We start from the raw sequence: 12,672 nt of genomic DNA, 5'->3' as shown, positions 1-12,672 counted from the left end.
GGTACAGTGCCTGGGACAGAGCAGAGAAATAGCAAATGTGAGTCCCATTAAGTTCCTTTGTTTTTAAGCTTGTGTGTCTCCTTGTGTGTTTAGTACTTTTTTAATACCACGTTTCCCCAGAGGTTGGTAAAGATTTACAAGAGAGAAGGGGCCCCAGACAGTTTTGTCCAGGCTAGAAGACATTGGTCGGTAGGAGATCAGGAATTGGAAGTGGCAGACTGGGTAAGAGTCATGGAGGGAGGGGCTTGGTGAGCTGTTGGAGGCAAGCTCAGGGCTCTGTGACTACAGCTAGAGACCCTGAATGGCTGGGTCCGGCGTGATCTGAGAGCGAGTCATGTTCTAAAGCAAATGAAGCAGTCTTGGGAGATTTTCACATAGAGCTGTATCTTAAATAGCTCATTTCCTCACACATTCTTTTAGGCATTCATTCATTCCCTCGTAAATACTTTTGTTTACGTGGCTGTTGTGGATGCTGAGGAAGGTTCCACAGCTCTCCCCTCAGTAGACCCAGACTCTCAATCAAGAGTCCTCAAACAGGCATGAGTTCAGGCAGGAATTAAGGGTGTCACAGTCAGATCCTTATAAATAAGAAAGATACAAAGGAGAGCTTCTTACTGTTTTCCTGTCTCAGTTATAGTTTTAAAATTTTTACTATGGACGATGCAATAAATAAGTGGAGGAAATGGTAGAAGGAACCCCACCTACCCATCTGCAGCGGCCCGCACTCGGCCACCTCTGCTTCCCTGCCACCCCCACAGGCCCTCCCCTCCACCTTATCCTGAAGCAGATCCTACACATCCTGTCGTGTTAGCTCTACATTTTATCTGAAAGATAAAGTTTATTTCTTGAGCTCATTTTTTTTGCATAAGAGGTAGAGATTTCCTGTTTTCCCCCCTTGCCTCCGTGGGAGGCTATGATTAATTTTCCATCTGATTTAGGATTCTTGATGACATTGAAGTTTATGAAGAACAGATTTCATTCAAACTGGAAGAGCTGGTCACCATCTCCTCTTTCCTGAACTCCTTTGTGTTTAAGATGATCTGGGATGGAATCGTAGGTAAGGTAAAGAAGCCGGCGGTCATTTCAGTGGTGCTACACATGCGGGGAGCCTGCAGCCTGAACCACCAACTGATTTTTAGCTTTATTGCCCATCACAGCGAATTGGAAAGGCATATTTGTTCGCATAATTGGAAGTTTTACTTCTTCGCTCTATGTGAAAGTCGTCTTAGATCTCCCCTCAGCATGTATGTGTATGTGTGGAGGATCATTGATGCCAAGATTTTGCCCTGCCTCTCCTTTTGCTCCTTTGAGTTGGTTTCCAGGATGTGTCAGGGCACACCTCAAACCAGAGCTCCCCTCCTGAAGTGCTGGCAAGTTGTTCAGTACAACGTTTCTTAGGTTAAAAGGGTCTTTGGATCACCTGCTAGTGGGAGGCAGTGTGAGTGATTGTGTCTGGGACACCCAGGTCCTGCAGACTCCTAGAACATACCCAGGCCACCTTTTAGTTTGTTGCTGCTGCGTGAAATCCAGAGTGAGGGAGACGAGGACTTTGGTGGGGCCTGGTGACGGGCAGAGATGAGAAGCTGTCCTCCTGCCCGCCCCCTCACCAGCTCTGACTAGCTCTGGGTGTGCGGCTCCCCCATTCGTTTGCCCCACAGAGAACGCCAAGGGGGAGACCTTGGAGCTGTTCCAGTCCGTGCACGGGTGGCTGATGGTGCTTTACGAGCGGGACTGCCGGCGTCGCTTCGCCCCTGAGGACCACTGGCTGCGCAAGTGAGGAGCAGAGCACAGAAGGGGGGTTCCCAAAAGCCAGAGTCCCCTCTGCCACACTCCGCATTCATGCTCTGAGGCTGGGGGGTATTCATCCCTCCTGCACGCCATGTCCTCCTGGGGGACAGACGCCCAACAGTCACATCTGTGAGGACGTGTGGACGCTGAGGGGGATGAGATCGTGTTCATGGTGTCAGAGCCCGGTCCCATTTTGCAAATGGGGAGCAAGTTCTGGCTGAGCCGAGCAGCAGATTGCGATAGTTCAGTGGTGGTTTTTATCAGCAGAATGAGCCGGACAAAACCAACAGCTAGCTTTCTCGGGGATGGGGTGGGGAAATGCTCTCGCAACAACTAAACGTAAGACGACTGCAGTTTTGTATCAATGACGTGTCCGCTCTGAGGTTGTGGCACTAGAGTGGGGTCTGGCAGATGCTTCCAGTAAAGAGCCAGACAGTAAATGTTGCAGGCTTAGCAGACCAGACGGACTGTTTTGCAAGTGCTCTGCTGTGCTGTTGCAGCGTGAGAGCTGCCAGAGACCGTACGTAGTGGTCGTGTTCCATGGAAGTGGATTTATAGAAACAGCAGCAGGCTGTGGTTGGCCACCCCTGCACTAGAGAATGGTTTCCATGTTGCAATAACCCCAAACCCATGCCTTTCCTCTGAAGGGATCTCAAACCTAGCGTGCTCTTCCAAGAACTGGACAAGGACCGGAAACGGGCCCAGCTGATCCTGCAGTATATCCCGCACGTCATTCCCCACAAAAACGTGAGTTGCTTTCAGAGCTGGGCTTCTGAGCATCTTTTCTGTGCCACCACATGGCACCCAACCTGCCCTCGCTATAGCAGTTGGAGAGAAAGACATGAGCTCATTCACTTAGCAGATGCAAACGGGGATTGATCTCCTGCTACATCAGGTTGTTAAGCCAAGTACAGAGACTGAAGACCGTGGGAACTAGCAGTTCAGGCGGGTGGGGTGCGTGTTGCGGGGATGGATGCTGCAGGGCCCAGTCAAGGGAACCTGCCCCAGCTGGGAATGGGGGAAAGGAGTCAGGAGAAGCTTTCAGAGGCAGAAGCAGGCAGTGGTTAAAGGCCTGGGTGATCGAGCGTTGGTGCTTCTGGAGGGCTGGCTATGTGGTCTGGCTGCGGAGAACACAAACGGGAGCCAGGAAGCTGAGGAGGTTTATAGGAGTTGAAACTGAAAGGTCCTTGCGAACCAAGGGCAGGAGTGTGGATTTTGGTTAGAGTCATTGGAGTGTTTTCAGCTTCAGGGGCCTCTGGTCAGACCTATGCTTTAGACAGTTCCTTCTGGCCGTGGGATAGAGGACTGGCCAGGGCCGGAGGAAAGACCATAGAATCATGACAACGAAGACATTCAGAGGAGAGAAGAGATGGATTTCACGTGGTGGGCATGTTTCTGGCCTGGGCTCCTGGGCGCTTGTTGGCGTCATTTCCTGGGGTAGGAGCACAGGCAAGAGCAGGTCTGGGCAGTGCTGGTGAGGCCAGCTTTGAGTAGGCAACAGGCAAGGCGTCCGCAGTTCCTCCAGGCCGTTGCGCAATGGAGCTGGAGAGACACTCCCCAGGTGGACAGCGCCCACATCTGGCTGCATCCATGGCCATGGACAGGGTGGTCAGGGAGCCAGAGGAAGTGAGATGACCAGGGACCTGCCCTTGAGAGCGCCACCACGAGGAGAGGACTAACAAGACGAAGGACACCAGCAACGTGGTGTCCCAGACTCAAGGGACGTGAGAGGCTCGGGAAGGGTGGGGTCCTGTGGTGAGAGTGTTGGGAAGCAAGGGTGGGCACCACCCTGTCCCTGGTCGGTAGAGACGCTCTAGAGAAATGTCTGCTGGACGCTGCATACGGGGCTCACTGAGAGGAGGCCCCTGCAGGTCTTCCTGTGCCTTTCTTTCCTTCCCTTCTTTTTTGACAGGACATTTCTAGAAAACAGCACAAGTCAATCTTGGTAAATGTCAACATTTATTCACCTTATTTTTCAGAGCTCCTTACTCCTCATTGCTCTCTGATACTGTTTTGACCTTGACATTAATACTCGCAGTTGCTATTCTTCTCCCTCAAGGAGCGATTCGCAGACAGATGCGGCTGTTTAAATTCTTGTTGCACTTGACAACAGAACCTCTCAGAAATGAAGGGATCTCGTGGAGATAACTTAGTGAAACGTATCTCCCACCCCCTCCGCACGCCCCACCCCCACCGAGGGAGGCCCTGACAGTGGCCCTGCAGCCTGGCAGAGCCAGCCGTGCTGTTGCTTTACTCTGCCCAGTGACAGAACGTTCTTCCTCACCTGAAGCTGAGTGATTTCTCTGTACCACCTACCCTTTGGTGCCTGAACAGCCACTGACAGAGGAATCTCTAAATCTTCTGAGATGCACAGATAACTCTCCTTTGCCCTCTGGGTCTTCTGTTTTCTGAGGAATTCTTCCCTTCTGCAACCACTCTGCATGGAAGTGGCTTCCAGGCCTTCATCTCCGGGCCCTTGTCCACTGGTGCAGTCCGACTGCAGACACAGCACCTCGCCCTGGGCCTCCGTGCCTGCAGAGTCAGCTTTGGACTATGGCATTCCCTTATCGTGCAGCTGGGGAATCGCTCCGTGTCTCTGCAGTTCACAGATGGCATCCCGCGTGGCCCAGGGTTGTCACAGGGCAGTTTAAGTTTTTGAGAGGAGCACAGTGAAATCTGTTGGCCACTCTGTGAAGTACCAGCTTGAGCTCACATTGTCAGCATTTCTCTTGAGGATGTCCTGTTTGCTAAGCTGGGTTTTAAAAAGGTAACTAAATTTTTTTTTTTTTTAAAAAGGTAACTAAATTTATTAATTTCAGTGTACATGTATTTTTAAAATACAGCTACTAAGCCCTTAGCACACAAATATTTACTTTTTTAAAAAGATTTTATTTATTCATTTGAGAGGAAAAGCACAAGCAGAGGGAGGAGGGGCAGAGAGAGAGGGACAAGCAGGCTACCTACTGAGCAGGGAGCTAGAGATGGGACTTGATCCCAGGACCCTGAGATCATGACCTGAGCTGAAGGCAGACGTTTAACCTACTGAGCCCCCCAGGCGCCCTGTGCACACAAACACATTCAGTGATTTAGGACCCTAGCCACCTTGTAAATGGCTCTGTGTTTTTTAGACCTAGGAGTGCCGTGCAAGTCCTTACTGAGCCCTTGGGGGTGCTGAAAGCAAGAAGCCTGGGAACCTCTGAGATTAGTTGGCATGACTTAGGGGCTATAATCTAATCCTTGCTATGCTTTTCCTTTGGGGAGTTTTGCTGAAGATTGCCGTCAGGGGTTTTGCTTGGTTCATGAACTCTTTCTTTCCCATCTCTTGGGACCTTTCTTGGCCCTGGCCCCTATCCTGATCCCATGATGGCCTGGGCAGGTCCGTGGCTCAGTGTGTCACAGGACCTTTGTGTGTCACAGGGTGAGGGCTCTGTCCCGTCCTGATGCGGCATGTGCTGCCCTCATGCTGACACGTCTTGGTGGAATGCACAGGGCAATAGGGTCTCCCCAGTCGGCCTGCTCTCTTGAGTCTCTCACTGTGGCATTTGCTCTAAATGCCAAACCCTCCCTGTTCTTCTCACTCAAGTGGGTGACTCACAACGGCGTTGGTTCTTGCTTCTCTTAACGTTTCTGAAGGCCTCCACTCTGGCTGGTTCACATACACAGCACTTCATTCTCTGTGCCGTCTTACGTAGCTTCTACTCGTCTGTGTGATTCATCTCCCGACTGGGCCTTGAGTCCTTCCTCTACTGTTTGTGCCTAAAAGGCCTAAGCCCTGTGGGGTGGGCAGGGGCTGTGTGGTGTGATGGGCTATGTGTGGGTCCTGGGTTTGAATCTGGCTCCTCTGTCCACGCTCTGCGACTTGGGTGAGTGAGTCAGTTTCTTCATCTGCACAGTGGGTCCTTTCCCAGACATCTCCTGTGGTCACTGAGGCCTCAGCCCCTTGAGCCCTGCTTACAGTTGCCCTCAACCGTCTTCCACGCCCCCACGGAAATCAGGACCTTGTCCGGGGATTCCTGGGAGACGGGCAGTCCCTCGGCCACCTCTGCACTTCTGTTTCCGGGTATGAGGTCTCTGCCCCGTATTGGGTTCACCCAGATGGGAAGCTCTTCTGCCTCATGTGCAGGTGATTGTTCTACAGATTTGGGGGCAGAGGAAGCGGTTGTGCCCCGCAGCTCACGAAAGACCTGTTTTGGAAGTCAGCAGTCCCCCTACACAGACGGGACAGGCAACGGTGGCCTTCACCCCATCACAGCTGCCCTCACTGTCGCTCAGTCTGTTCTTCCCCTCCATGTTGTCCTGGAACCCCTGGAGCTTCTGGTACTACTCTGAGCACGTCAATCCTTGTTTCTGGACTCGCCCACCAGCTGCATCAGGCTGCTCTGCTGAGAAGTAATCCCTCTGCTAAATAACGTTCCTCCTCCCTGGGAGGCCATTCCTGCTACAGCTGTATTTACTTCATGGCCAGTTAAACGATCAAATGGGAACGCACTAGCCTCCCCTGTATGCAGTTAATCCTTACTACCATTGTTACTGCTCTGACTGTCCTGTTTGTATTTAACAAAACTTTTGACTTTGGAGGGGATTCCCATTTAAAAAAAACAAGAGAGCAGTCTTTGGATTTATTTCTCATTCAGCTGTCATCATCTGAGTGCTTTTACAGCCGTGGTTCTCATATTCAGGATGGGGCAGAGGGTCGTGCTCTCCTACAAGGGGCTTTTCAGGGTCTTGACCATTGGGGGAGAGAGGGTTCTTCTCTAACAGTGATTGAGAAATGTTACTGGGTAGGGGTGGGGGGTGGGCCGGCTTTTGGTGTGCTTGAGGTCAGAGACCTTTATTCTGTGGGATCTTTTTTTTTTTTTTTTTAATTTCTGACCGCGAAAAGAATTATCTTTGAAATGTTTCTGTTTTGCAACTCATGACGTTGATCTACTTCAAAGCAAGCACAGCTCTGTAAAGCACCCTGGGTGACCTGTCCTGCCACCAGGTTTTTGTAGTGGTTTGTCAACTGAATGAGAACGATGTTCTCTCAGACCATTGTTACATGGACTCTGGCTGCAGCCAGGCTGTTCTTTCTGCAACCTTTCTTCCTTGGCATGTATTTAGCTATAATATCTAATTCCCCAGATTTTAGGGGAACGTCTACTATTCTCCAAAGATACTTCTAACCTGCAGCACTTATCAGAGCATCTCATTCCGCTTGCCTCTCAACATGACTCGTTTCACTGATCTTGTATGGTGTGTCTTCAGGAATCATCAGTTGTTGACCTAGTTTCTGGTCTCACCTTTGCTCATTTCAGAGAGTTCTCCTGTTTCGAAACATGGTCACCAAGGAGAAGGAGAAGCTAGGGCTCGTGGAGACCAGCTCGGCCTCTCCCCATGTCACTCACATCACTATCCGAAGGTCCCGGATGCTGGAGGTGAGAAGCCCATCCAGAGAGGTGGACTTTCAGTGCATGATCTGTTGCCTCCAACCATTCTTGTCACTCCTCGATCTGATAGCACTGAAGTTAAGGCTCGGGGTTGGAATGGGGCTGTTGGTCCTGTCGTCCGGAGAGCTGCCTGGTTAAACGTGCCCTCGGTGCCAGGAACCCATAGTGTGGGATTTCCCTGCCTTTTCCCCATGAGGGCCCCAGGGCTGGAACATGAGACACTGTGCTCTTTGCAATGAGGACAGGCAGTGCTGCATGAGGGTGTTCTCATGTCTGCAAACTCCCTTTGCCCTGGGAGACATCTTGCCCAGACTCCCAACTGTGAATGTTGGGGCTGGAGTGTAGGTAGCAAGTTTACTGAGTCATATGGGGTGGGGGGTGCATTTACTGCACAGCTAGGAGTTCTTCGTAGATGGGAACTTTGGAGAAACAGGGAAGTGGCCTGCCTCAGCCAAACCCAGTGTCCAGTGTGACCTGCCGGTGACTGGTGCCTGTCTTCAGAACACTTTACCTCTGTATGTCAGAAAATCGTAATAACTGAATGAATTTGTCAGAACACGACACTGACTACCATCTACTGGAATGTTGTTATAGTAAATGTATGTGCCTATGAGGTTACTGTGTGCCATTTCCACCCCCGGCCAGGGTTGTGCAGTGTGGAGCCTACCCAAATGTGCTGAGCCTGCCAGTGGTCGAATTGGTGACTGAACCCCAAGTCCACATGCCCAGGAGAGGCTGGACTTGATATAGTTGCCCCTGCTTGCTCTTCGGACCTTCTCTCTGGCTCTAGCCACAGCCCCTCATTAGCACATTTTGCAACACAGGGCAGTCGTGGGATCCCAGGATGGCACGTGGCCACATGGCCACTTAGCCAGGCACCAGCAAGTGGCACTGGCAGCAGCCCTTCCTCCCCTTCCCCCACAATTTATTTACCCCTCGGGCATTCACGCTTTCGCTAGAGAGCTGCTTTTAGTTCCCCTGAACCTTGGCAATTGACACAGGGGTCTGCTGGGGAGAGGCAGCGTGTGGTAACCAGATGTTTTTGACATTCTTAAAGGTAGAGAGAAGAGATTAAGTGCCTCCAGGGACCCTGCTGGTCATGGGGATGGGTCAGGCTGGCTGAGTGTGTCCGTGTAGGAGCATCTCGTCTGCACGCTGAGCAACACGACTTACCCTGCTCCCTCCTGCTCTTCTTGAAACACACCCTCGGTGTAGACAACTGCTTAAGGAAGAGCCCCGCTTGTGAGCGGGCCGATGACGCCTGACATCCAGCCTCAGGGCTGGCGAGCAGTAGAGAGGGCTGGGCAGCTGGGGAACTTGTGCCCCCTCCAAAAGAGACCACCTGCTCCTCCCGTCCCTTAAGGTCCCCCGTCCCTCTCAGACGTGGTTGGCACCAGCAGGAAGGCTGGTGTGGTAGAGACAGGTGTGTGTCCTGAGAGTGATGGAGTCTCTGGCTCCCTCCTCAAGTGTTACTGCTTGTGGGAGACTCCCCGCATGCTCTGGTTACCCCGGGCCTGCTTCTTCAAACACAGCCCTCAGGCTGTCGGTCTGTTCCTGGCCAAGTCTGCTTTTTTTTTTTTTATATTCCCTTTGAGTCCATCTTGTCATGAAACAGATTACTGTTGTTCCTTTTTTTTTTTTTTTAAAGATTTTATTTATTTTTTTGACAGATCTCAAGTAGGGAGAGCGGCAGGCAGAGAGAGGAGGAAGCAGGCTCCCTGCTGAGCAGAGCCCGACGCGGGGCTCGATCCCAGGACCCTGGGATCATGACCTGAGCTGAAGGCAGAGGCTTTAACCCACTGAGCCACCCAAGCGCCCCACTGTTGTTCCTTTTGAACTAGAAGCAGGAGAGAGTCACACACTCAGTTACCCTAGTTCTTGTCACCTGCTGGTTTGGTTGTGAGAGGGGAGCCCAGTGGCATTTGCTTGATTTGGACACAAGGGGGCATCAAAAAACTGATCTTAGACGTTCCTGTGCGATTCTGGCCTTTTATCCAGTCTCCTCCTCTGTAGTTTCACTGAAGGTGGTTTTTCCGCACTGCCCGTGCAGGTGTTAGTCTGAAGTCTTAGCAGGAAGACTTCCCCTCACAGAGGGTGAACTGGGGCTGGGACCATAGCCTGTCAGGACCAGAAGGAACCATAAACCATCCTCTGCCCAGCCCTGTCCCTGCAGTCACAGGCAGAACTGGGATTCACAGTCACACTCACGGAGGTCTCAGTGGGAGAGCTGGGCTCTCATGAGCCAGTCTCATCCCCAGGTCAGAGTACTCTGCCTCTGCTCCTTGAGGTGCAGGATACCCTCCTCCCGTTCACCTTCCAGAAGGAAGGACGCAGATCCAGTTCTCGCATACTGACGCTCGTGCCCAGAGGGCTAAGCAGGCAGTTTTGTCAGAGGAGGCAGCTGGCACATTCTGCTCTACAGCTCTTCAAAGAAAAGGCCAGTGTGGGGCTGAAGAAGAAGTAGGATTCGACTTCAGTGAACATTTCTTAAGCACCTGCCTCGCATGTAGCCACGTGCTAAGTGCCTGCACGTAACACCATCTCATTTAATCGGCGTGATCCTGGCACCCCTGCCAACGCGAAGTCAGCTTAGGGAGGCATCATCTCAGAGCAGAATGGAGGAAATCTGCAGGCAAGCAAGAACGTGCTGGAATTCTCCACCCATCCGCGACTCTGTGCCAGGATAATTACCGTAAACGCAGGCAGAACAGTTTAACCATTCTGCTGCAGCTGTGTGCTGACTTCCTGTGTTCTGTTGCTTTTCATCTCACTCAGTGGTTCTCAGACTTCCACTTCTCAGGTGCTTCTCGGGACTGCACACCCAAAGCCTCTGCCTTCCAGAGTTCGTTATTATGGGCTCTCTAGCTTGGGAGCTTAACTCCAGGATAAGATCAGAAACCACCAGGGCGGGCACCTGGGTGGCTCAGTGGGTTAAAGCCTCTGCCTTCGGCTCAGGTCATGATCTCAGGATCCTGGGATCGAGCCCCACATCGGGCTCTCTGCTCAGCGGGGAGCCTGCTTCCTCCTCTCTCTGCCTACTTGTGATCTCTCTCTGTCAAATAAATAAATAAAATCTTTAAAAAAAAAAAAAAAAAGCCACCAGAGACAGTCCTTTGCATTATGAGGGGAGTATGATCAGCAGGAAGGCGGCAAGAGTTCCCCAAAGCAGTTCTTGGCATTCTGGCCCCGTGTGCTTTGTGATAAGGGATCAGGCCGGCAGGCAGGTGGCTGCCGTGGAGAGGGTCTGTCTCGTGTTTGCAGAATGTCTGACGGCACCACGGCTGTAACTGGGAGGGAGACCCGTGGGGCGGCCTCAGTGGGGTATTGCATTGGATTTCCTCCTTACACGACAGTATCTAAAGAGCTCGGTTGCACCCCCAAGATAGGGCCTCTCGTCTTGGACCAGAAGGCTCCTCCCTGGCCGCGGTCTTGTTCAGCACTGCTTCTGACGGTCACTCCTCGAAAACAAAAACCTAAACTAAGCTTGCTGATGCCAGGAACACGTTAGGTGACAGAACCAGGAGCCCGAAGACCTCAACAGATTAGAATTGGGAAGCAGACTAAACAAGATAATGGAGTACAAGAACACTAAAGTCACATACTAGAGTTCTGGGTGGATGGCTGCGTGCCTCGGCTGGCTGCTGGCCAGGGGCTGTGCGGGGCTCCTCCCTCCTCCCCCTGCCTCGTGTGGGCCCAGCATCACTCCCGCATCCTTGTCCCTGCCATCTGTTTGCTCTGCTGCCAACAAAGATCTTTCTGAGAAAGTCCGTCACATCTCACCCTGCCTGGACTCTTCTGTGGCCCCCCACTGCCCTCCAGGTGGGCCCTGAATTCCTTAGCCTGACTCACCCAGGCCTTTCATGACCTGGGGAAGGCTACCAGGCGTTGACGGGGGGAGGCTATTTTCATTTTTCATCTTGTAGGGGTCTGAGTTTGACTGATTTTTATCGTGAGCTAAATAAGTTAGTCTTTGCATTAAAATGGGTGGGGTCTTGTCCCAGTTACTTCTGTCTTTGACGGCCATGAGCTTGTCGCAGCTCATCTTACCTGCCTTACCCACCTCCGTGCTCTGTGTCTTCTCAGGGGCGGCCTCCCCTTGCCACGGAGCAGTGGAGTCACAGCCCCCAAATGAGTTTCCCTTGTAACAGGCTCATTTACAAGTGGGTGAGAACTGCCTGTGCCCATACCCCACATCCTGACTCGCATGTTTAGTTACGATGCCAGGAAGGCTGGAGCCTTGGAGCAGCAGCCATGAGTTGGGCAGAGGGCCTCCCCCTCCTAATGGGCTGCCATTCTGCCCTCGGCAGGACGGCTACGAGCAGCTCCGGCAGCTCTCCCAGCACGCCATGAAGGGCGTCATCCGCGTGAAGTTTGTCAACGACCTCGGCGTGGATGAGGCAGGTATTGACCAGGACGGCGTCTTCAAGGAGTTCTTGGAGGAAATCATTAAGAGGGTGTTCGACCCGGCGCTCAATCTATTCAAGGTAATTAAGGGGCGCAGGAGGAGGGCTGATGGCAGCCAAAATCTCGGTGAGGAGTGAGAAGCGAAGCGCCAGACCCGTGGGCTCCCTGCCTCTCTCTGTTCTTCCTTGCAGACAACCAGTGGGGACGAGAGGCTCTACCCCTCGCCCACGTCCTACATTCACGAGAACTACCTGCAACTCTTCGAGTTTGTGGGCAAGATGCTGGGGAAGGCCGTGTACGAGGTAGGCACATGCAGGAGCGTTGCACCGGGAGGGAAAACAAGATGCTAGAAGTCCCGGGGACTTGGTGCACGGTGTCCTGGCCGGGCCCAGCCACATAAAGTCCCTATTAGGATGGAGCCCAAGAAAGAGGACGGGACCCAAGATTATGGACAGAAACACTGGGTGCTTTCCACGTGCTGTGTCATTTCATTTCTTGCCCGTCCTGTGGCCTGGCTGCCACGGTCCCATTTACCTATTGGTGACAGAAGTGAGGCTTCAAGAAGTCACTTTTCTAGAGTCTCAGCGCTAGTTAAGCGGTAGAACCCAGGCCAGCATGGTCCCATTGTAGGAGGGCAGCATTTTGTGGGGTGTGATAGTTGTTACAGCTGTTGTCTTAAATCCTTTGTTACTGGAGTGAGTGCTTCTGAGCAAGCCACAGGCATCTCGGTGTTGCCTACGAACCAGAGCAGGACAGCAGGTCAAGACCGGTCTTCCCTGGCTAGCCAGGGACTGGGCAAGTGCGGCCCATGTATTTCTGTAGGCTCTCGTTCTTGTTCAGAGGAAGTAGGGACAATAAAAGCTATAATATTGGGTTGCTGCAGAGAGTAAATGAGCTAAGACAGTTAAGACACCTCCTGCGCTGCCTGGCTCGTCGGTCTCGTGGGGTCAGGGCGGCGTGGACTTGTGTAGGCGGCAGGAGCGGCCCACCCAGCTCCTGATCCCTGTCGACTGCGAGCCGACTTGGTCCCCACCCTAAGGGTCCTGCTCCC

At 52.4% G+C, this 12,672-nt stretch overlaps 1 protein-coding gene across 10 annotated transcripts in view; it reads left to right on the top strand.

The window, feature by feature from the left end:
- Nucleotides 1-12,672, top strand: part of UBE3B (ubiquitin protein ligase E3B) — a 52,462-nt gene that overhangs the window by 27,184 nt on the left and 12,606 nt on the right. For all 10 annotated transcript variants that reach the window (XM_046024236.1, XM_046024237.1, XM_046024245.1 and 7 more), the window contains 6 exons: nt 939-1,057; nt 1,659-1,773; nt 2,436-2,535; nt 7,086-7,205; nt 11,525-11,701; nt 11,813-11,923. In XM_046024236.1, coding sequence (XP_045880192.1) covers nt 939-1,057; nt 1,659-1,773; nt 2,436-2,535; nt 7,086-7,205; nt 11,525-11,701; nt 11,813-11,923 — 742 coding nt within the window. The remainder of the gene's footprint in view (nt 1-938; nt 1,058-1,658; nt 1,774-2,435; nt 2,536-7,085; nt 7,206-11,524; nt 11,702-11,812; nt 11,924-12,672) is intronic.

Source organism: Meles meles, chromosome 12 (genome assembly GCF_922984935.1).
Source record: "Meles meles chromosome 12, mMelMel3.1 paternal haplotype, whole genome shotgun sequence".
Taxonomy (NCBI): Eukaryota; Metazoa; Chordata; class Mammalia; order Carnivora; family Mustelidae; genus Meles; species Meles meles.
Note: the sequence above shows the minus strand (reverse complement) of the source record. Positions and strands in the feature narration are given on the sequence as shown.